This window comes from Callithrix jacchus, chromosome 9 (genome assembly GCF_049354715.1).
Source record: "Callithrix jacchus isolate 240 chromosome 9, calJac240_pri, whole genome shotgun sequence".
Lineage (NCBI taxonomy): Eukaryota > Metazoa > Chordata > Mammalia > Primates > Cebidae > Callithrix > Callithrix jacchus.
Window position 1 is genome coordinate 44,518,771 of NC_133510.1, and position 25,524 is coordinate 44,544,294.

At 37.7% G+C, this 25,524-nt stretch overlaps 1 protein-coding gene across 6 annotated transcripts in view; it reads left to right on the plus strand.

Annotated features, from left to right (window-relative positions):
- Positions 1-25,524, plus strand: part of ITPR2 (inositol 1,4,5-trisphosphate receptor type 2) — a 529,604-nt gene that overhangs the window by 93,288 nt on the left and 410,792 nt on the right. For 3 of the 6 annotated variants that reach the window (XR_013522736.1, XM_035256016.3, XM_054238250.2), the window contains exons 3-4: positions 23,746-23,861; positions 24,644-24,730. Coding sequence is in view for 5 of the 6 variants with exons in the window: in XM_035256016.3 (XP_035111907.2) it covers positions 23,746-23,861; positions 24,644-24,730 (203 nt within the window). In the remaining variant the exon portion in view is untranslated. Of the gene's footprint in view, positions 1-357; positions 447-17,895; positions 17,991-23,745; positions 23,862-24,643; positions 24,731-25,524 lie in introns of all 6 variants that reach the window. The other 3 variants (XM_054238248.2, XM_078339073.1, XM_054238249.2) reach the window with 2 other exon arrangements.

A 25,524-nucleotide genomic window follows, 5' to 3' on the forward strand; every position in this document is an offset into this window, starting at 1 on the left:
ACAGCCCTGACATAATATTTGAAAACAATGTTTTAATTTCCTCTCTTAAATGTGGTGAATGTATTGGACCATATCAATATTTCATTGTTTTTTCAGGAGAAAAAAAATAGTGATTGAAACCCTATGATTACTAGAGTTAAAAAATCAGTTATGACTTAAAAAATGGCTGCAGTGTAGACTTTTCCTCTAATGCTTGACATTTTACATTATGGAATAAACAGTAACTTCTCAGAAAAGTCTGAGTCATATGTCCAAGTGGCTGTTGCTTTGGATCAGAGTTCATTATTAATTTCCTGATTGGACATTTAAAAGTTAATCCTAACTAATCATAATCATGAGTTCAATTTCTTCCTCTAGGTTCCATCTTGGACTTTCAAACTGCAGAGAAGAGATAATAACCATGATTAATAGGAAATCAAGCTAATACCTTTGAAGAAAGGCTGCAGGTATTTGAGTATACCTGATATCACATATTCAAATTCAAGTAATGAATTTCATTAGTTTTAGTCATTTAACACATACATAAAAGGTATGATTTCCCTAGGTTTTGTCCATTTCCTTCACGCTCTTTATATTTTCATTTTTAAATTTTATCTATTTCTGTAGCTTAGATTTTCATCTTGGTACTTACTGATGGACTAAAAAATTTACATTTTAAATTCCTTTTAACTTTTCCAGTCTCCCCTGTGACTCATCACCCATGGGTTTCCTGAAGGAAATGGTATTTCAGAATCTCACCTACTGCTTTACATTTTAAAAAATAACTTAAGTATTAAGGATAACCATCATAATTCTCACCAAGACTAAAATGCAAGTCTGTCTCACATGAAGAACGGGACACTCAGTGGATATGTTCTATAGACAATTTTGAAGTCACTGTACTGAAGCTCTTGTGAGAAGATGGTTTAAAGATACATATCAGAAATTCAGATAGGAGCAATTGTCAAAGCTATTTGCTTGGTGCAAACATAATTGTGGTTTTTACTATTACTTTTAATGGCAAAAATTGCAATTACATTTGTACCAACCTAATATCAGAAAGAATGAGTTCTTTGTAATAGTATAGGATTGAGTGTAATAAAATTAATTAGGAAAGCCTTGGCAAGGTGTGGTGGCTCATGCCTGTAATCCCAGGACTTTGGGAAGCCGAGGCAGGTAAATCACCTGAGGTCAGGAGTTCAAGACCAGCCTGGCCAACACGATGAAAAAATACAAAAAATAGCTTAATATGGTAGCCGGTGCCTGTAATCCCAGTTACTTGGGAGGCTGAGGTAGGAGAATAACTAGAACCCAGCAGGTGGAGGTTCCAGTGAGCTGAGATTATACCATTGCACTCTAGCCTGGGTGACAGAGTGAGACTTTGTCTAAAAAAAAATACATAAATGAAAATAAAAATAAAGAAGAAAAGAAACTCTTAGGAAACGCTTCCCGGGAAAACTGTTTCTTCAGGGTTTTGAAGTTAGTAGGGACTTGCATTGGTGGAAGTTGATGGACTACATTATTCAGATACTGGAGTAGCACATGGAAGTCTCTTAGGAAGGAAGAACAAGCTAATGAGTTTGGGGCAGCAAATTTTGTCTAAAACAGAAATCTGTTGAAGAATAATGAAAAAAGGTTAATGAAGTTATGACCCGAGACTGGTGATATGGTGTACGATACTCAAGAAGAGATACATTTGCATTTGATACGGAAGAATTCTTGAACAGGGAAATAGAAGCAATGTTGGAAGAACCTGATCCGTTGGTCTCAAGACTGGATTGGAAAGGGAGAGTCAAGAAAGGACATTTCTCAGTTGTTCTGCTGACAGGTGATGAGCCATGAGCTTCAGTGACGTTTAGGAAGTGAAGAAGGGTGGCAGTAAAAATGGAACAAGAGACATATAGGAAAGACCTTATGGATTTGATTAGATAAACCTTTATAGCATTTGCATGAGTAACGTGAAGAGGTGTTGAAGATGTTGATAAGCCTACATTAGGATTGACCTATATGAAGTTACCAGTATTTGACTTTTTAAACCTACAAAAGTGGTACTTTTAAATGGTTCATTGTAATACACACCTGGCTTGGGTTGGAGATGACTACTCAAAAATGGATAATGGCATCAATGAAGAACTGAGAATTGCAAAGATAGCAGTACTACCAGTTAACTGAGGACAAAAGCCTTAAGTGCTTGGGTTCAGAGCTCTGAGCTGGTAGCATAGTGAATTGTAGTATTGAGAAAAAAGGGAAGGAAGGAAGGAAAGAAGGAGAAAGCAGGCAAGCACATTTCATGAAGGCTTTTTCTTTGAAATTTTAAACACGTATTTTTTTATGTACAACAGAAAGTCTCAGATAAAACAATATAGTCTTTGTCTAAGTGGTTTAACCAGTGTAGAGAAACTTTGGGAGATTGATTCTTCATCAGACAGTTTGGCCCTTATCTAGTCAATTGCTCAATTTGGAGTTACTCGAATATTTAGCAAGGAAAAAGATATTTTTGGAATTTGAAAGGAAAGCATGTTTTTGCTTACTTTCTAGTCGTTTTTATGTAGCCACTAAGAGGATCAGATGAAAGCAAACAAAATAACACTCCCTAACATACACGTGCACACACACACACACACACACAAACACACACACCCCCCTGATAAGAGAATATTTGTGCTCTTTGGAGAGAAAGGTAGGTACATGCAACAACACACTCTTTTAAGATACCCAATTTGGCTACATTACTTTGAAAATTCTCTCCACTTCTCCATGCAGATCTGACTGGTAAGCATAAATTAGTCACAAATAGCCCACGTGTGCATCTAATAAAGAAGCTCACAGCACTGCTACACTAAGTTTGTGATGCTTTCAACAAGCCAGTGGTGATATGAGTCTATGGGTGATCCCCCACAGATTCCTTTGAGAAAGATATGAGTCATGAGACCAGATCTCTAAGGAGGCGGGCCACACTCAGGACCAAGCCACAGCTGAGGAAAATTTACATGTTTTAGAGTGGCAAATTGTCAGGTTGTTTCTGCTCGTTTTCTATTCAAACTCATGTCCAGGGCTTCCTGAGTACCACAGTAAACACTGGCTCTGTCTTCTCTAAGCTAAGCCAATGTGGGTCATGGGATGAAACAGAATGGGCTTATTCTCCAGGTTCCCTCCATTTGCATGCATATTTTATTAGGTCATCAAAGAAGCAGCTCATGAAGAGGCATGCAGAAACATTTGTGTGTGTGTGTGTGTGTGTGTGTATGTGTTGTAGGAATGCACAGTTATTTGTACTCACTTGGGATGTACAGGATGAGATGTTTCATATTTAACCTACTCTGTGCCCTCCAACCCCTATTAGGTAATTCAAAAGAAATTTAATATGTAATCTTTGAATGTGAGGAATTCACAGTCTAGGTGAGGACTTAAGGATCTATACAAAAAATAATTAAAGAACAACAAAAACAGAGAAGTGAGTTTCTTGTGAGCTAATATAATCAGGGAAGGCTTCTTGAATAAATGATGTTTCAGTTTTAAATCTCATTAAATTTCAATTAAATTGGCATTTATTGAATATCTATTATGCCAATGTGCTCCATCATGGCACTAAAATTTGAATTATGAGTGAGAAACCATTCTGGTGTAAGCCCTCTTTGTAAGCCTCTTTAGGTAGAGGCATGTAAATGCTTTTTGATAATTGTTTTCCACCAAAAAAAAAACAAATTGTAACTCCCCCCCGCCGCCGAAGCCAAGTATCTTCTAATTTTTGCTTGGTTAAATTATGATTCCCCTATAGACTTCTATGCCTTTGATAAGTGAGGAATTTGTTAGGGAATTTCTTCTCCTTTCTTGAGGCTGTGATTCTGGGAAGGAGTTCAAGGGTGCTGCTTCAAACAATGAAAGTCAGCTGTCTTGGTAGCAATTGTTCTAACAAGCAGATAGTTCAACTCTGTGGTTTGGGCTATGGAAAAATAATCCTGTAATTGCATTGTTAGAGTATTCAGAATTTATGCCTCAAATAAACTTTTATGTCAGTGGTGCAGAGGGTTGCTTTTGTCTTTTGCCGGGATTCAGTCACACAGAGTCGGAACATCACCATGTGCAATCATTAGAAGTGCAATCGAAACTGAGCATCAGTTGAACCAGCTCATATTTAGTGAGGTCACATCTGCTCTATGTCTGTGTTTGTTCAAGGATGAAAGGAAAGAAGCACCAGGGCTTCTTTATGTTCCCATGTTTTCATCTATTGGGCAAGGAGCGCGGGAGGTCTGTGGTTCGTCATTCCTGGATAACATCAAAATCCGTTCTGACAAAGCTGTTGCTAATCTGTGGGCAGGATGACCCTGAGAACTCTTAGAATGCTGCTACCTGGGAAATAGTTCTCACTTTTACAAAACATTTTATCTGAAAAAGGTTGCACCTACCATTGTTTGCCTAACTTTTAACAGAAAACTTCTGACAATCTGTACATGAATGATAGTTTGCCTGCAAAATTGTTGTCCTCCATACTCACATGTTCCTTTTAAAAGCTCATAGTAACCTCTTTCTTTATAAGGCTATGTATTTGATGAGGCAAACAAGAAAAGACAGTATATTTCCTTTCGCTTTATGGGCTTTTGTTGTTCTTTTTAGGCAGATCATGAATAAAATCCAGTGAAATTACAGGCTACTGTGTTCTCTACTTCCTGTTTGTGACCCAAAATAACCCACATTTGTGATAAAAATTAAAATTGTACCAAAGGTTATGGGATTTTATTCCCTGCGCAGGAATTAATATAGCTAATGTTTATTCGTTTCTTTTATTTGTATATTCATGTGTATGTTCATTCAGGAAACATTCATTGAGTACCTACTAAGTGCTAGACATTTATCAGATGGTGACATGCTATGTAGCAAAATAAAAAACAGTGACCAAGAGTGCTGGGAAGAGTTGCTGTTTTTGCAGTGTCAGGGCAGGCCTCACTGATAATTGAGCGGAGGCCTGAGTAGAGGCAGAGTTGACTGTGCAGAAATCTTGGAGAACAGGCAGTGGTGGAGAGAGTGCTCTCTCCTGAAGTGGAGTTGTCCTGCATAAGTAATGGTAAGCAGGACGGTGTGGCTGGGGTGGAGCCAGTGAGTGGCCAGGTAGTGGCAGGGAGGTCAGGCCGGTCATTAGGGGTGGCAAAGGAAGAGAGGAGCTCATATAGGGCCCTGCAGACCACTGGGAGGCCTTTGTGTTTTGCTTTGAGTAAGATGGAGACATTAAAGGGTTTTGAGCAGAGGCTGATGGGCTCTGACTTCCGTTTAATAGGCTTACACTTCCTGCTGCATGGAGAATCCACAGTTGGGCAAGGGGCAAAAACAGGAACTTGTTAGTAGGCTTTTGCCAGCCAGGAGAATAATTATGGTGATTTGGATTAGGATAATGAGTTGATAAGAAATCAGTTGCTAGATCTATTTTAAAGGTAGAACTTATAGAGGTTTTATTGCTTTGGACATGAGGCTTTTTTTTTGAGACGAGTTTTGCTCTTGTTGCCTAGGCTTGAGTGCAGTGGTGTGATCTCGGCTCATGGCAACCTCTGCCTCCTGGGTTCAAGTGATTATCCTGCCTTAACCTCCCAAGTAACTGGGACTCCAGGCATGTACCACCATGCCTGGCTAATTTTGTATTTTTAGTAGAGATTGGGTTTCTCCACGTTGGTCAGGCTGGTCTCGAACCCCCAACTTTAGGTGATCTGCCCACTTTGGCCTCCCAAAGTGCTAGGATTACATGTGTGAGCCACGGTGCCTGGCCTGGACATAAGGTTTTTAATGTAGGCAACTGGTAGGGTAGAATTGCTTCACTGAGCATATTATATGTTCGAAACATGTTCTAGGTATTTAATAATTCATTGATCCTCATTACAATGCTATGGATTTAAGCAAAATATTTTTTTCTAATATATCTGCTAAAATACTTAACTTACATTCAACAAAACCCATAAATCTTAAGTGAAAGCTTAAGTGTATTAAATGCAAGCTTGATTAAATGCAAATTTTTATGTGTGTATATCTGTATAAACATACAACATATGTAAATAAATGTAAATATAGATATATATGTAAGTATCACCTAAATCATGATATAAAACATTTACAACTCTGCAGAGGTTTCTCTGCCAAAGGTAACCACTGTTTTTACTCTCACATCACAGATTTTTTTGTCTGTTTTCAAACTTCATATAAATGAAACCATATTATATGTATTGTTTCTTTAATTGGTTTTTATTTACCTAATTAATATATCATAAAATTCACCTTTTAAAGTGTACAATTCAGTTTTTAGTGTATTCATGAGTTTGTGCAACCATTGTAACTTTCTATTCTAGAACATTTTTATCACCCCCAAAAGATAGAGCCATTAGCAGTCACTCCCAATTTCCCACTCCTCCCAGCCCTAGTGAATCTCCTTTCCATCTATAAACATTTGCCTGTGCTGAACTGGCTATCATTTAGATAATGTTTTCAAAGTTTATCTATGTTTTAGCATGAATCAGTAATAATCACCCCTCTTTTTTTTTCAGACAGAGTCTTGCTCTGTCACCTAGGCTGGAATACAGTGGTGCGATCTCAGAGCACTGCAACCTCTGCCTCCCGGGTTCAAGGAATTCTCGTTCCTCAGCTTCCCAAGTTGCTGGGATTACAGGTGCCTACCACCACACCTGGCTAATTTTTGTATTTTTAGTAGAGGTAGAATTTCACTCTGTTGGCCAGGATGGTCTCAAACTCCTGACGTCAGGCGATCCTGATCACAAACCTGAGCCACTATGCCTGGCCACGTCATTCCTATTTAAGGCTGGACAATCCAATATATGGATATATCATATTTTGTTTGTCCATCTATCAATTAATGGATATTTAGGTTTTTCTCTTTTTTTGACTATTAGGAATAATGCTGCTATTAACATTAGGTTTTGTGTCGACATGGACAGGTTTTCTGACATACTCTCTTATGGCTAGTTTCTTTGTTCAACATTATATCTATGTAATTCATTAATATTACTGCATGTAGCAGTTCAGTCTTTCTTGTTACTTTACAATTTCATTCTGTGACCCTGCCACTATTTAGCCCTTATCTAATCAATGGGCTGTGATGAATGCTGTGACATGCTTTGCATGTCTTTTGGTGGGCTAGAGCACTTACTTCTGTTTGGTAAATACTTGGCCATGAAGTTGCTGGCTCATTCCTCTTTTTCTTTATCTGTCCTCTCACAGCATTCTGTCATGCTTGCTCATGTTGGTACGGGCACACCCTTGCAGAGAAAATGTGCTTCCTGCAGACCTGGTCCAGGAGTCTGCCATCCCTGCTTGGGCCCACATTTAGGACTGACTTATCTTCTTTCTATTTCTCTAAAACATCTTTCAGGAACCCTCTCCTTCCTTAGGTATTTCCTCTTCCATTGTTCAACAAAGCAGGGTTTAGCTCATGCCTGCTTACAACTGACTATGTTTGTACAGTTACTGGCTCGAGAGCCTAAGATGATTTATAATGGCACACTCCCTTTCAGGAGTGATTTCTATGGGTTTCTGAAGGGCCTGGATTCCTCTCAGATTCTGATAACAGCTATGTGTCCTCCCATAGAGAGATCGATCTGTGTATACACACACACATGCACTCATGCACACATGCACACACATCCAGTTTTTATTACACTTTCAGGGGATTAATGGACCTCCATGAATCCCATCCACCATAGGCTCATGGTTCCCACATTAAGAATCCTTTTCTACTTTGTAATGCCTTGACATTTATTCTTCAAATAAAACTTCCTCTGTGTCAGCTGACTTAGGCACATGGAAGGACTATATTTGCAGAGATATGTACAAAACTGACTGAAACAGAGGTCCTGACTTGTACCCAGCTGTCAAAGGAGGTAAGAATTATTAGCACTTAGAAAAGTAATTTTAATTGTTATGGAATCCTCATTCTTTTCAGTTCTGCCAGCAGTTGAGAGTGTTTCCAATTATATCCTTTGCTACCCCTGTCAAACTTCTTAACTAGAGATTAAAACGAATGCACTGCCATTGAGCTGGGTCTTCCCAGGCCTGGAAGGCACAGCCTCTGCTGCAGGGATAGCTGGCGTCAGAGTGGGGTGTGCTCACCCCTAGCTCTCCCCAGTGGGAGCCTCACCTCCTCAGCCTGAGTTTCCTGTTTCACAGGTTTAATGGGTGAATAATTGGGTTCCACTCAATTGCAGAGTTTCTTGGAAAAGAGCAGGTGTGGACTAAATAAAGTAGAAAATTAAATAGACCTTTTCTAAATGTTGTTAATTAAAATAATTCGATGACAGTGGTAGCAGAAGTGGAATCATGATGGCCCATTCTCATTCTCTGGTGCATTTTGAACTAAGACAAAAAGAAACAGCAACATGAGAGTAAGCTCTTCTTATTTACATCTTTTGAAACTTTTATTTTATACTTTTCACTCTAAGAACAAATTTGGGCTTCATTCAGTAGGCCGTGCAGCATCATTACAAGGTTTTAACATAGAGTCCATAATAAAGTAGACCTTTTCCCCCTGGGAAAACAAAAAAGTTTTGTCTAGAAATTTATTGCTTTAAAATTTTTACAAAAGCAATTAAACATACACATTGAAAATCTTTTCTCCTCCTCCACATCATCCATTTCCATATCTCAGGGGTAACCATGGTAAATAATTTATCTTCATTGTGTTTTTACCGAAGTCTATAAAAGCATTGTATAGATTTGTTTATTTTTATAACACTGGGATCACATTATATGGTGGAGTGAAGCTTGCCTTTTCTACTGTGTGTTGTATCGCAGACATCCTTCAGTGTTTATATTGATCTACCCTCCTCTTTTCATTTCTTTCTTTTGTAGCACATTTCCCTTTATCTTCCAGATTTTAGAATAATAAGTTGGTACTCTAACCTCCAAAGATGACTAATACGTGTTTTTAAAATTAATTATGAACTCATGGATTTTAACATCTTGGTGTGTTTTCATGCAGCATAGCCATTCATCTCGATGCTCAGTAGTCTCAATTGTGTTCGTTGAGACCCTTTTCAAATATTTTTGGCATGACTCAATAGTCTGTTCCTTACTTTCAGATGTGACAAGGTATTCCAGGCTGTTCTTTTCTTCAAATAGAAATTAAATTGTGGATTAAACCTTAATTTTATTGTGTGCTGTGTTAAGAAATATTTGTCTCACTAGATTTAGTTAGATGAACCTGCTGAACCACCTGAGCATGCCTTATCAGTCATTCACCAAATGATTTTGAGAGCTGCCGTGTGTGGGGAAGTCACACTAGATCCTGTGATTTAGCAAACAAGTCACCCCATTGTTCCTCTTCCCTCCTACCAACCAAACCAAACCACAACAACTATTAATAAAACAAATCCTTATTATGTCTGTAAAGCTTATCTTTTTTCTTAAAAATATTTATGAGAAAAAATTGATCCATAGAAAAGTGAATAATTGAGGACTATATACAAATGTAGTAATTTTATTTTCAATTTGATTGTATAGTAACTTATATACTATAAAATTTACTCCTTTTAGATGTTCAATTTAATGATTTTTGTTAAATATATACAGTTGTGCATCCAATACTTAAATCACTTCCATCATCCTAAAAAGTTCTTCTTGGCCCCTTTGCAGTCAATCCTTGCTTCCACCCCACTTCCAGGTAATCCTTGGCTTTCTTTTGCATGCTATAGTTTTGACTTTTCTGGAATTCATGTGAATGGCCTCGTGTGGTATGTAGTCTTCGTGTCTGGCTTCTTTCACTTAGTAAGATGTTTTTGAGATTCATCCATGTTCAGGATCAGTACTGCCTGTGTCACTAATTTGTTTTTTTGGTTTTGGTAGTAGTATTCCATTGTATGTATGTACTACTACATTTGGAGTTGGACATTTGATTTGCTTTCCCCCATATTTGGGAAACTGTGAATAATGTAAGTGGGCATTTGCATACAATGCTTTGTGTGGACATATGTTTTGATTCTCTTGGGTAGATACCTTGGAATGGGATTACTCGATCATATAAGTATCTTTTAACTTTTCAAGAAACTACCAAAATGTTCTCCAAAGTAGGGAACCATTTTGTGTTCATACCACCAATGTATGAGAACTCCAGTTGCTTTACATCCTCATTAACACATGACATTGTCATTCTTTTTAATTGTAGCCATTCTAGTGGTGTAGGGCTAATTGTGGTCTTAGTTTGCATTTCTCTAATGACCAGTGATATTGAGCATATTTTTAGGTACTTGTTAACCTTCCATATATCCCTTTTTTGTGAAGCATCTGTTTAAATCTTATTGGATTGTATATCTTCTTTTATTGAGTTGTAAAAGCACTTTCTATATTCTGTATCCAAGTCCTCTGTTAGAAATGTGCTTGCTTTTGCAACTTACTTTTAGGTTGACTTTTGATAAGAAAATGTTCAACTCATCTACGTTTTTATTTGAAATAGAAAAGAACTAATCTTATCCAAAGGACATAGTACATTTTAAAAGAATAATTTTATAAGTATGTAAGGGAGAGAAAGAAAAGAGAAAGTTTGGAGAAGAGATAAAGGAAATATTGGGGAGAGAGTGAAACAAGAGTATATAAAAGGAAGAAAATGATTAGAAAAAGAGAAGGGGTTAAAAGCACAAAGAGATCCAAGCTTATTCTTGTTGGTAAAAAGAAAAAAACAAGGCCAGGCGCGGTGGCTCACGCTATAATCCCAGCACTTTGGGAGGCCGAGGCGGGTAGATCACGAGGTCAAGAGTTCGAGACTATCCTGGTCAACATGGTGAAACCCCATCTCGACTGAAAACACAAAAATTGGCTGGGCATGGTGGTGCGTGCCTGTAATCCCAGCTACTTGGGAGGCTGAGGCAGGAGAATTGCTTGAACCCAGGAGGCAGAGGTTGCAGTGAGCCGAGATCACGCCATTGCCATCCAGCCTGGGTAACAAGAGCGAATCTCCGTCTCAAAAACAAAAACAAAAACAAGACCCCACCCCCCAAAAAAAACCCGACAAAAAGAGATGTAATGAGAGAGAGAAGCTAAAAAATAGAGGAAGAGAACAACAAACAAATTTACAGTTATGGAGAATAAAAGAATAGGAAAGAAAAGGAGGAGACAAACAAAAAATGCCAAGAGAAGAACATACCACCACCATTGCTTTCATTTCCCATGGTCTGTCTGCCACGTTGCCTCCTCTCTGCTCTGTTGTCTCATCCCTCGGTTCCCTACTTCTCATTTAGTCTGCTTTCTGGAAGTCCCACCTTTCCTCCTACAACCCAATTCTTTGATATTTTACCGTTCCACTTTCCAAACATACAAAGTAGCTGGGTTATGTCCTTTCTATCTTTAGGGTATAAAAGGACAGACTCTGAAGTTAGTTGTTTGGGTTTGAGTTCTACCTCTGTGACCCTGGGGAGAACCTACCCTTTAAAATTTCCAGTTTCATGATCTGTAACATGGGAGCAATAGTAATACTGGTCTCAAAGTTTTTATGGAGACTAAAGAATCTGTATAAAGCTTTTATCATTGTGCTTGGCACAGAGTGCTCAGTTGTTAAGTACTGTAGCTGCTATTTGTGTGTGGTGTGGATGTTGTGGGGAGGGGGTGTTTCTTGGTTATCATTGCTTTCACCTTTGACTCTGTTCATCTTTTAATCTGGGAGTATCTTACTAAACTAAAAACTTAAGTGACAAAATACCACAGCAAGCATCATGATTCTGAAACTGCAAAATATAAACACAACTGTATTTGTTCATGTGGAATGTAAAGTTGGAAGTAATAATAATACATATTTCTATAGTGCTTTAACTTTGAGCATTTTAATCTAGCACTGACAGATATTTAGTAGTAGAAGACTTATGGGGTTTGGGGCTGAAGTTTCATGGTTTCTGTAATACTGAGATGCCAAACCAACCATAGTTTCATAAATACAGCTGGCACAGGTGAGGTGTGTGAGCTTTTTATGTAAATGCACAGCATGAACTCTTTCCCTTTTTGCCACAATTCCCTTTGAAAAACAGAAGGTAGTGGCCAGGCATGGTGGTTCACACCTGTAATCCCAGCACTTTGGGAGGCCGAGGGGGACGGATCACAAGGTCAGGAGTTCAAGACCAGGCTGGCCAACACGGTGAAACTTTTCTCTACTAAAAACACAAAAATTAGCCAGGCATGGTGCCATGTGCCTGTAATCCCAGCTACTCAGGAGGCTGAGGTAGGAGGATCACTTGAACACGGGAAGTGGAGTTTGCAGTGAGCCGAGATCATGCCATTGTACTCCAGACTCGGCGACACAGCAAGACTCCATCTCAAAAAAAAAAAAAAAAAAAAAAAGAAGGTAGTATTTGGGAAAGACCTTCCAAATGCAAGATTCCTGCTGCACTGTTCATCTGCCTCTGCCTCAACATGATGAGTACAAGTTTACTTGCCTCTGAGTAATTTGTATTATTTGGATTTTTTCCAATTGCCAGCAAGTTTCCCCTTGCGTGGAACTAAAATTTGCTTTGATCCTGGATCAATATAGGGAAAAACTTTCCTCCCTCTTTTACATGTAGAAGTTTAGCTACACAAAGTGGGATTATTCCAACTCTTTATTTTCTCTGTTAGGCAACGTTTCCTAGTTTGAACTATTGTTGCTCAAATAACATGAATTGTGTGTTTTGCTTGCTTTCCTGTTTGCTGAACTTTGGATACTGGCTAATTTGTTAGGATGCTGCTTATAATGTGGCACCTGTAGAACTGGACTCAATAGCCTGGATGTGTTCCTTCTTCCTCTAATTGAAGAATCATTCTTCTGTGAATCAGCCTAAAATGGTGGCTCAGCTTTTCTGCTGGTACAGCACAATATGCACTTATTTATATTTAGAGTGATAATATACTTATCACCCAACCAGTACATTCTTGAGAGTGAAAGGGGGACGTGATTAATAATTAAGCTCAGGCAGCAGGCATACACCAGAATTGTCCTGAGCACACAGGACTATAGGTCATTCTAATTAAGTTGAACTCAAGTCTAAGGTCTAGGCTATTTTTAATTTTTAAAATATTAATTGCTAATAGCCTTGGTGCTCCTCTCTATCATGTACCAAAGTAGTTGACTTCTTTTTTTACCTTAATATTTATGTTTGTATAAAGTTAACTGCATTGATGTTTGTCCTGTGGAGATATTTTTTTTTAAAAATCTAGATTTTAATCTGCCTAATTAGCTACTCCTCTTCTCTCTGCATTATCTGCAGATTTGATCAACAACCTTCCTGTGTATTTTTCCGTCATGAGAAATCAAAAAGTTGCCTTTCCCAGATGCTCAGTACCAATCACCTCACCCCCTGGAGTGCTCAGGCAGCAGGAGTCAACTGAGAACCCAGATTTTAGGGTATTCCCTTCTCAGGTGTTTGTATTTTAATAGGAGACCCGCCCCCCCCCCAAAAAAAAGACGGTTAAAATCTTTCATAGCAGAAAGGGTAGATATTTATGATTGTTTCTCAGGTAACTTGGCAGGAACTTTGTTTTGCAAACAGATTTTGAGCATCTTCCATATAGCAGCTAATAGGTGCTGAATATAGAGTTACATGTAAACATGTTATCTAACAGGAAGCACTGTCTGATAGATGGGTGCTATAGTAAAGGTAGAGGCCAACCAGTGTGGAGCTAAAAAGAAGAAGACATTTTTAAAAGGGCATCTTCCCATTCCATTGTAATTATCTATATATAAATTTGACAGGGCCATTAATTTAAAACTATAGTTTTTGTGTATTTCAAAAGTCATTCATAGAACAAGGGAAAGTTTCCTGGTCTCAATTTCCTTTCCTCTTGACCACAGGGTATGCTTATGTAAATCTGAAGTTCATTTAACCCTAACCTGTGCACATGTGCAGTCCTATAGAAGGTTGGCTTTTGAATACTTTTAGTTGCAACTCTCAGTAAGAAATACCTTTTACATTGTAATCCAGCATGTGTGTATGTGTGTGTGCACATGCACAAACCCACACACAACCAGAAACAAAAATTTCTTGAAAGAACACTCGCTACTTGCAATGTCGCTTCCATCCTCTTCTCCCTTCCCCCTCCTTTCCCTTTCCTCTCTTCTCCTTCCCTGTCCCCTTCCTTTCCTTTCCCCTATCCTTTCTCTTTTCCTTCCCTTTTTGTTTCCCTTGTCCTTCCCTTTTTTTTCCCTTTCTCTTCCCGTTCCATTCAGTTCCATTTCATTCCATTCAGAAAGGCTGGTTGAGACCAAATAAATTGATTTCAAGCCTAGCTAGGTCAGGTTTGGTGGCTCACGCCTGTAATCCCAGAACTTTGGGAGGCCAAGGCAGGCGGATCACCTGAGGTCAGGAGTTTGAGACCAGCCTGACCAACATGGAGAAATCCTCGCTACACTAAAAATAAAAAATTTAGCTGGGTGTAGTGGCACACGTTTGTAATCACAGCTACTAGAGAGGCTGAGGCAGGAGAATCGCTTGAACCCAGTAGGTGGAGGTTGTAGGGTTGCACCATTGTACTGTGGTTTGGACAACGAGAACAAAACTTCGTCTCAAAAAAAAAAAAAAAAAAAAAAGCCTGGATTGCACAATTAGAGTTTGTTAAACTCTGCTCTGGGGTTGTCCATTGACTCCTATATTATCCGTAGTTACTTTTTGGTAGTAATAATAATTAAAAGAAAGATAGTCTTACTGGGGCATGGATCAATAATAATATTGATTAATAAGACTCCATAATCTTTTTGTTATTATGAATACATCTCTGCTCACAGAGGAACAAGCATAACACACTGATTTTGTTTTAGGTCTCCCATATGAGGACAGCAATTAATTCAGTACTGGAACAACAAACAGCAAGCAGTTCCTCACTCTAAATATTCCTATTACATAACTGTGACTTGGCAGAAAATACCCTGTGTTAAAATATGTATTTTTTTAATTTAGGAGAGGAGTCATTACAGTCATGCTAAAATTGGTTTAAAAACGCAAGCTTACTGCTATAAAGTTAATTCACCTGTACTAACAGTTTAATTGTTCACCTTTTAGAAAAGTATTGCTTTCTGATTGGAGGGCTTAAAGCCATGAACTTTTTGCCCAAGTGTTTCACAGTGGTGACCCCAAGAAGTTCACCCCTGTGCTTCTCTGTTGTAGTCATAGTTACAGGTGTTCAGGTCATCTCTTTTAACACATTTTTGGGCCCTTGTAGGAGAATTTCAGCAAGAAATCTAGGAGTTTGAAGCCAGAGAAAGAGGACTGTCACATTACATGTTTTAATTTCAGTGAAGGTACCTGGATGTATTTGTTAATGTTTTAATTTGATAAATATACAGCATCTTCTATTAAATTATGAAGATGGGCTTCGGAGGCAGGTTTATCTGGACTAACTTCAAAAACTAGTTCTGAAATTTTAGGGTAGAGCTCTAAAACATTCTGAGTTTCTCTTCATCCTTTATAAAACTAATACCTCAAAGCATTTGTGAAAGAATTAAATGAGATAATGTATGTGACAAGACTTGAAATAAAAGGAGATGCTGTGGAAATACATACTCATATGTAAACATATATAAAATATATTATGCATCTATAAACATTATATATGTATATTTCTTATCTGCATTTATGTGTATAGAAACATATATGTATGTAAAAAATCACTTCCTTTCAGATCTGATAATTGTACAATGGAATTTAGAGGCTTGCATTTTGATATCTGAATCAGGCAGCTTATTACATTTGTTTGATTATCAGTGTTAACATGGCACATTGAGAATGGGAAAATTGATTGAAAAATTATACATTAAGATTTTTGGATAGCAGATTTCACTTACATCTAGTGTAGTGCCTTGCTCAATGCTGAAACTCAAACCTTGACAAGAATATAAATTAGCATTAATGCATTTGAATTTTATGTTTCCTCCCCACTCCAAATGAGGCAAAGGATAAAGTTGTATTTGTTCTTGAGTGTTTACCTGCTAGTGTATGAATCAGGCAATTAATCTCTTTGCCACTAAGATTTCATAACATTTTCACTGATGTTTTAGCATTTATTTAATTACATATACACATGTAATATAATTTCCATTGAAAACCATTCATTAGTTTCTTTTTAAGTACTATAACTGTGGCACATATGTATACAAATCTTGGTAGTATTTTTCTAGAGGTTGTGTTATGTTGCAAGACCGTGGTAGGGATGAGAACTGAGGCATGTTTTACTCTCTGGCCAGTGGTTTTCTTTCTTTCTTTTTTTTTTTTTAATTGAGATGGAGTCTTGCTGTCTCACCAGGCTGGAGTGCAGTGGGGCGATCTTGGCTCGCTGAGGCCTCTGTCTCCTGGGTTCAAACAATTCTGCCTCAGCCACCCTAGTAGCTGGGATTACAGGCACACAACAACACGCCCAGCTAATTTTTGTATTTTTAAAACAGATGGGGTTTTGTCATGTTGGCCAGGCTAGTCTCGAACTCCTGACCTCATGTGATCTACCCGCCTTGGCCTCCCAAAGTGCGGGGATTTCAGGCATGAGCCACCACACCTGGCCTGGCCGGTGGTTTTCTTACCATCTGTATTTGATAAATACATTAATAGATGCTTTAACCATTTAGTCTTTAATTGAATAAAATCACATCTATTATGGGAAAGAGGTGCTTAGTATTTGGTAATAAAAATGATAACTTTTTGAGGAGATCTTACCATGATGACCAAATCAAAATTGGGGTAGAGGAGTTAGAAGAGTACTGTCTGAGGATATTTAGGGCTGTTAAGTAGAAGCCAGATTAGATTTGTTCTAAATGACCTTGAGGTATACATGTAGAATTGTGAACAGCATTTAAACAGAGACAGATTTTGCCTCAACATGACAGCCTGCTCCTGAATGGCATCTTTGCATGGCTACAGCACACTGCATTGGGTTCAGATTATCTTGGTTCACATTCCAGCTCAATTCCTTACCAAGAAAAGTCTCAGTTTCCTTCTCTGTAACATGGAGAAGAAAATAACCCTGGCTAACTCCTGAATGTCTTGTGAAGCTCCAGTGATCTTTATTATCAATGTGTAGTGCTGTTTGTAGTTTACAAATGCTCCATGGTAGTAAACTGTGTTGAGCAAACCAAGTGTGGCATTGGTTTCCCTATCACTAAGAGTTCAGACAGTCACTTGTAAGGGCATTAGGGCATCCTTTGTGTGGTTGAACTTGTTTATATTTATAATATTCTAATCTAGGGATACTATCCTGAAGGACCTAAGCAACTCACTTTTTGAGTTTTTGCTTCTTTGCTTCAAAGAAGGGAAATATTGGATTTTATCTGAGGCTTCTTTGAGTGCTAACATTTTATCAGTCTGCAAGCCTGTAATGACAAAATGCAATTTCTCTTCATCTTTCATACTAAAATAGTTGACTTTCAGCTAGAAGAAGTTACATTGCAATCTTTGTGGTTGCTAACCCATATGTTGTGATTAGTTTACATGTTAGCAAACATGAAAACTAGCCTTCATAGTATTCTAGAGGACACTTGCCCTCTTAGATCCTCTCTCTACAGTTGCCTTAGGGAAGGCAGGTGTGGATGGATGTTTGGTTTGAAATTTGTGTTCTTAAAATACATTCCTTTTTAAAACTTCTAAAAATAAAGAATTTTATACAAACACTGTATTTCAGGATGTGTTTCTTAGAGAAACTAAAAAATGAAAACAATCTACAGTTGTATTTTCAGCTAATGAATGCATACTTCTTTCTGCATCAACTCTGAATTATATTGTTTTATTTTTAATTTAAAAAATTTTTATTTTGTAATAGACAAAGTCTTGCTTTGTCTTCCAGGCTAGAGTACAGTGGTGTGATCATAGCTCACTGCAGCCTTGAACTCCTAGGCTCAAGTGATCCTCTTGTCTCAGTCACCCAGGTAGCTAGGACTGCAGGCACGCACCATTATACCCAGATGTTTAAAAAAGTTTTTTTTTTTCTTAGAGACAGAGTCTCGATTTTTTGCCCAGGCTGGTCTTGAACTCATGACTTTGAGCAGTCCTCCTGTATCTGCCTCCCAGAGTGCTGGGATTATAGAGGTGAGCAACTGTGTCTGACCTGAATTCTAATTTCTAGTGTCTAGTTGCCCCTTGTCTGCCTGCCCCTTATCTTAAGGAGAGTTTTTTTTTTTTTTTAAAACCATGTTCCATTTTATTATTGGGAAGGTTCTAGCTTGCTCTTCTGTCTCAGAGACCATTGTTTTCATTGAACTCTGCTGCATCCACTTTATGTCATAAAGAGAGAAACAAAAATCCCTGAGGCTCTCCCTCCCCATCTTTCTCTAAGTAGGGAGAATAAAGCCCTTGGAAACCATGTTCCCTGTAATTGCTATGAGGTAGTTTTATAGGCTGCCATGAAAAAGCCATTTGTTAAATGCCTGCCTTGTGATGGGTACTTGCCTCATTTAAATCTTAAGCCATCTTTAGGCGGAAGGAGAAATGAAAAACCAAATTTTCTTTCCACCATTACCAAAGGATGCTGCTGGCCAAGATATAACTTGAACTTTATATATGATAGCCTCGAATGGAGTCCTAAAGTCAGTTTCTGGGGTTCAGGAGTGGCCTCAGATACAAATATTGTAGAAAGTACTTTCACAGGTAAAAAACAAACATTTCAAAACTAGAGAGTCATTGTAAGTGGAGGTTTAGACTGGTTTCCTGCCAGATTTCCACAGAATCCTGTGTGAAGAAGGTTGGCTCTTTGACTTACATGCTGTGGGTTACGTGATCTATACCATCTGAATGGCTTTCATATTTCTTCCCTCTGCTAGAATTCGTAAGCATTCTAAATGCCACCAATGCATTTTAAAATGAACACTTCTGAGTGACTTAATTTCCTTCCATAACTGTTAAAAAAATGAAAGATGAAAGTTCTAATTCTAACCCATTGTTCTTATAATATTGTCTGACTGAACATATGTCTGGTTGGATTACTAACATTTCCTGAATCGTAACTCTGCAAAATTGTTGGCCTCGGGTCTTAAGGTTAAGCTTTTAAAAAAATTAAATGAAAATAACTTCCTTTATTTGTGCTTTTGATGCTCGCTCTATGAGATAAACCTTTCCTTTTTTTATTCCTTGAGTCATGAAATGCTGAAGAGATTGTTGTTAGAATTAAAAAATGACACTGAGTCAATATCTGATTGAACTCCATAAAACATTTTTCTTGACAATATTACACCTCTACAGATCAAGGAATACTAGGGAGTTTAGAAGCAGGATGAGGAGCGCAGGTGAGAGTGGGTTGTTCTGAAATAGCTGTAATCCTCCACACTGAAAAAAGGTAGGCTTGTCAGAGGCTCCACCCTTCCTGATGTTGTGATGGCATCTGCATTTTTAAAAAGCTATTACATGGTAATGAAGATTTAATTCTCTTCTTACTGCCATTTTGTTCCAAGGAATTTGAGAAGTTTATACAAAGACACACTATGGCGTCAAAAGATGTCAGGGAGATGCCCCTTAAATCAAAGGGGTGAATACCTTCTCATTAATTGGGCACTCTTGGTGTGTGTTTAGGTTTTATCTGAGAAGTTTTCTTTTTTCTTTCTTTTCTTTTTTTTTTTTTTTGGCTTTTTTCAGCTTCCCAGTGCATGCCTAACATACGCCTTCTCTCTCTCGCTTTTTTTTTTTTTTTTTCTTTTTTTAACTTCAGGGTTACAAGTGCAGGTTTGTAGGTAAAATTGTGTCATGGGGGTTTGTTGTACAGATTATTTCATCACCCAGGTTTAAGCCTCGTACACATTAGTTATTTTTCTTGATCCTCTCCCTCCTCCCATCATCCACCCTCCAAAAGGCTCTAGTGTATGTTGTTCCCCTCTATGTGTCCATGTGTTCTCATCTTTTAGATCCTAGTTATAAGCAAGAACATGTGGTATTTGGTTTTCTGCTCTTGCATTAGCTTGCTAGGGAAAATGGCCTCCAGCTCCATTCATGTCCCTGCAAAAGATGTGATCTCATTCTTTTTTATGGTTGCATAGTATTCCATAGTGTATATCTACTATATTTTCTTTATCCAGTCTATGATTGATGGGTATTTAGGTTGATTCCATGTCTTTGCTATTGTGAACAGTGCTGCAATGAATGTATATGTGTATGTGTTTTCATAATAGAGCGATTTATATTCCTTTGGGTATATACCCAGTAATGAAATTGCTGGATCCAATGGTATTTCTGTCTTTAGGCCTTTGAGAAATTGTCTTCCACAATAGCTGGACTATTTTACACTCCCACCAACAATGTAGAATGCTGCATTTTCTCCATAATCTCACTGGCATCTTTTGACTAGGAGTAGCCCTCCTGACTGGTGTGAGATGGTATCTCATTGTGGTTTTGATTTGCATTTCTCTAATGATCAGTGATGTTGAGCATTTTTTTCATATGATTGTTGGCCGAATGTATGTTTTCTTTTGAAAAGTGTCTGTTCATGTCCTTTCCCCACTTTTTAATGGGGTTGTTTGTTTTTTACTTGTAAATTTGTTTAAGTTCCAAAAGCAATTGCAACAAAAGCAAAAATTGACAAGTGGGAGCTAATTAAACTAAAGAGCTTCTGCACAGCAAAAGAAGCTATCAACAGAGTAAATGGACAACCTACAGAATGGGAGAATTTTTTTTTGCAAATTATGCATCCAACAAAGGTCTAATATCCAGCATCTATAAGGAATTTAAACTACTTTTTATTACCCTTTGCTGAGAACTCTGTAAGGATTTAGTCATCTCTTCATCTTAGTGAGGCTATTGCTGAAAGAATGAAGCAATATCAATAATAATGCCTTACATTTATAATAGGACTTTAAAGTTCACAGAGAACTTTGACACAGATTTCCTTTTTGCTCATCTCAGCAACCCTGTGAATTAGGCGTGGCAGGTATTAGCACTTTTATTATGCAGTAAATTTAGAATCAGACAAAATATGTGACCAGCCCAAGAACAGCAGATTATAAAAAATGTGCTTTAAAGGAGGCAGAGAGAGAATTAAGCATGCACATACCCTACCGTCACCAATGAAAGCTTTTTAACAGAAGTCTGTCTGTACCCCACCTTCCCTCCTATTATCTAGAACAGTCCTACAAGGTTAGTTCCCATGCAGAAACAGATCAATTATTTATACTGTAATAGAAAGTGAGATGTCCCCTGTGGGAGGCTGCTGAGAGGGACTGTAAAACTAGGGCCCTGAAATGGAAAGGGCTTTTGAAATCCAAGACTTTGCACTTCGGATAGAGTGGGTGGAAGCTTGTTCATTTGGCTAGCTTCACTTCCCCCTCCCTCACCTTTTTCACCTCTGCATCTAGTCAATTTTTAAGCCTATTGGTTCGGCTGCTTTATTTTACATCTATGGCCACCCCAAAACTACCATACAGCTCCATTTTCATCCCTACTGTCTCTTCACACCAGCAGTGGCCTTTGGGGCTGGCCTTCATGCCCCTTGCTCATGCCATCTTTCACATGCTGTAAGAGCTTAAAAGTCTGTAAGAGATCAGCGTTTTCCATGGGATGCAGTCCATCCTCCTTAGCCTAGAACGCAACACTGCAGATTTTGACCTCAGCCTACCATTCCATTTTAATTTTGCTGCCTCGCTGGTGATTTTCCTGCATGGTTAGGGGTCCCTGAGTGTTCTTCTCTGCCTTCATACCAGCCGCTGGCTCTGTTTGAAATGCCCCTCCCCTCAGCATGGGAGCCCCCTTTCCCCCATGCCAAATGAATATTGGTTCTTTAAAATTTGGCTGTGTTTTCTCCTTTCTTCTCTTTTGAGAGAGCTTTTCTGACCTCCCCTGCCTGTGAAGTTGGCCACATGCATCTTTGTGGCAGCTCATAGCATCTTCTCCAGAGCTCCTTTGTGAAGCTACAAGTAAACCATGAACTTTCTGAGGACAGGGTCTGAGTCTTAACCCCTATTTGCACAGGGCCCGACCCCCTGTAGGGGGATTACAGTAAACACAGTTTGGCTGAATGTTTGGCTTCACATCACAATGACCTCAGCCACCAATCAGGAACATTTGGCCTGACAGTCAGTTTGCTGACTCCCCAAAGATACTGCTAATTAGGAGTGCTATTGAGGTGATCTGAAATTTACAAAAATATTTCCTCTGTTAAAGGATGATTTCCTATTGAGTTTAATTAGGAATCTGTAATAATGGAGAGAAACACGATTTTTTCTCTTTTTATTTCTGAAGAAAGTCAGAAGCATAAACTTCAGATGATGGAGTTCATTTCCCCTTGATCATGAATTTGTGCTTTTGCTGAGTGTAGAGTTTTGTCACTTGCCTAATACAGGATAGTCAAAAGAGTCTGCTGTATTAAATTGGGAGCATCCTTATGGGAATATCTGTGAACAACCTGTGGATTTGTGCTTCGAGAAATTTGTATAATTCTCTTTGTAGTTGCTAAGATGCAGTAAATAACTTTTAGAGCGTGTATGGTATGCTGCCAAGGAAAACATTTTCCAGGCTGTTGTTTTTTGGTCACACATGTGCTGGGTGTTGATTCCTGTATCATACTGTAATTGTGGTAGCCTCTTAGCCTACTTTTAGGGGTTGGAAGATACCTGTTTTCTAATTTCTATAAGATATTTACTCATTCATATCAGACCTTTTAAATGAGAAATTAAGATTAGTTTGTTATTACCTTGTCTGTAAAAGGGGGGGGTGGGGTAATCAATAGAATGTGTTTGTATAGAAAAAAGTCATTATTGTCTTGTTTTTCCTACATTCCTTAAAGTATTTACAGCCATATTTCTTGATCATTTCTGCTATTAAACCATGAAAAAGTGGTATTTGAAAACAGATAATATTTTTAAATACAATGAATATTAAGGAAAATAATGGAACAAGATTATTATATAATATACTCAATAATGTGGCTAAAATGAATATTTGAGTTGACTGAATTTTATTTTTGTGGTACTTATTTGTCAAATGAGAATGACCCTAAATATCAACACATCAGTCAAAATAAATTTGTTAGGTTGAACTCACACAGTTTTCTGTGAGAAAAATGAAAATAAGGTTTGAATTTTCTCTATTACTACTTTTTTATGATAGAATACTGAGAATTAACCTTTATTCTAGATTGTAATCCATTCCACAAGCATGCAAAATCATTAGCATGTGGCAAAACTGTTGAGTTCTTCCATTCTCCTCATTGAAAATAAAATATTTTTCTTTTCGACTTAGAGATATCATAATTATATATAACATTCCTCTATGATTTTCTATCTTGATGTTTAGTAGGAGAGTCAGGATTGTAATCTTGGTATAGGTGTTTCGTTTTGCTTTATGCTTCCATTCATATCACACTGTCTTTCAGATTTTCATATCGTATTCACCCAGGTTTTTTAGAAACTTGGGGTGGCTCTAATTGTCAGCTGGGATCTACTACCTGGATCACTTTGACTTTCAAATATACATAGCACAAATACATATTAATTGTGCAAGGTCAGATAAGGCAGTGAAAGTCACTAATCTCATTCTATTTGCTTTCCAAGACAAGGTCCCCCATTGTAATTAATACATGTATTATAATATCACAATTACATGGGGTTGATTTCTTCATACACTGGCTATAGTCGTTTTTAAAAAACTTAAAATAATTAAAAAGGGGATATTTTAACTGAGTCTAAATAATTATTTGAAAAGGATGTTATAGAGTGAATGGTGAGTTGGCCAGAGGATGGACTACATGATCTTTAAATGTTACGAATAATCAGGGATTACAAGATTCCAAAAATGGGTTCTAAGGGAAATCTAAGAAATGCTGGTAGCCTTAGTTACAATGTTTTCGTTTGTTGGTTTGTCACAGACTGCCTTTTCAAGGTGTGCCCTATGAACCGATATTCTGCCCAGAAGCAGTATTGGAAAGCCAAGCAAGCCAAGCAAGGGAACCACACTGAGGCAGCCTTGCTGAAGAAACTGCAGGTAAGGATCTGGCTTCCAATTGTCTGGCTTAGGCTAACCAAGTACAGCAATAACAAAAGACGTATTTGGAGCTTCCTAGCTTTGTGATTTTACCCAATACACAGAGATTTAGAATACATACAGCAACACATTGAAAGTAGAAGAGCTTTTAAAGTAATAGGGTGTGACCATTTGTTTCCTGGCATGTAGGTAGCACATTGCTGCTGCTGTTTTTTAGGGCATGCCAGACTAATTCGAAGCTTCCCATCAAAATGAAAACCAATTCAAAATCTCTGTTAGAATATTAAATCCAGTTATATTTTACTTGACATAATCCTTGATATTTTTCCTGAAAGACTATGGAGAAAGATAATTGAAAGATCATTGTTTATGGTTTGACTGAGTGTAAATTTTGCCTCATTAAAATTCCTGGTACTTTCAGAATTAAGAACTCTACTTCGAGACTTTGGAAATTCTCCTATTATCCTGGTTGGTTTTTCTGCCTTCTTAAATTAATTTTGTAAGAACAAAGAGCCTAGTACTTTTCCAAAATGTCCAACATAAAAGTGGCCCAAGACATGTTGGAGGGGATTTCAACGTACATTGAGAAATCATCACACTGTATTATAATCATTTATTTAATCACTGCTCCCTTTCTCCCCTCTTCGCAAAAATCCAGAAGAGAGCAACAAACCTATTTTATTCCCGGTTATAGTCTTGTTCCTAAAAAAATTACTTATTTGTCAGTTATTGTACTCTGTTTACTGTATTTCCACACTGAATATTTGATAATCATCTTATAGCACGCTGCAGAACTGGAACAAAAACAAAATGAATCAGAGAATAAGAAACTGTTGGGAGAAATTGTGAAATACAGTAATGTTATACAAGTAAGTACTTTCTCTTAAAAGAGGTGAGTATTTTATAGGGAGTTTGTCAATAAGTTGGCAGAAAAGCCAAATTGCATTAAAATTTTGAGTTTCAATAGTTTTTCCTTTGATGTGAATTATAGATGATATGATATATTGTGATGTATTCAGTTGCTGTTCGGTGCACTATTCTGTATGTTTAAGAATAAATCTGACATATACACATAAAGAATTGATCTTATCTGGATGTATGCACAAGTTATTACATCAAAAAGAAGAGGGTCAGGAAACAATTTCTAAAGGCCTATAATAAAATAGTTCTTCAGATTAATGGGACCAGTGTTTAACACATGGAACTTTAGCTTTTCATTTTGTGAAGGGAGAAGTTTTCAATTTCAGTTGGAAGTCATCCTTGAATTGTTATTAGAAGGTCTTCTCTTTCAATTAGTATGCACACTCTTATCTCAGCTGCATTCCTTTCCTGTGTTTCGTTTAGATCTTTTTAGCTTCTTACTTGGTTATTTGTTAATATACGCCCCACCTTTTTCAAAAAAGAATGTAAGGCACTCTCCAAAATACAGAGCACATAGTGAGATAAAATAAAAATAAATAAAGCAATTGAGTCACAGGGAAAATCATGGTAGGATTAATAAACTGAAATCAGGGGTGAGGCATGTTTGTAAAAACCATGTTGTAAAGTCTGGTACATTTTGGCTTGAAGGCTTTTTCTTGCCCACTTTGCCATAGGAAAGCATAGTCTGTTACATCATTGACTAGGAGATCCACAGCATAGAGCCAAATCAGAGGTTTAGAAG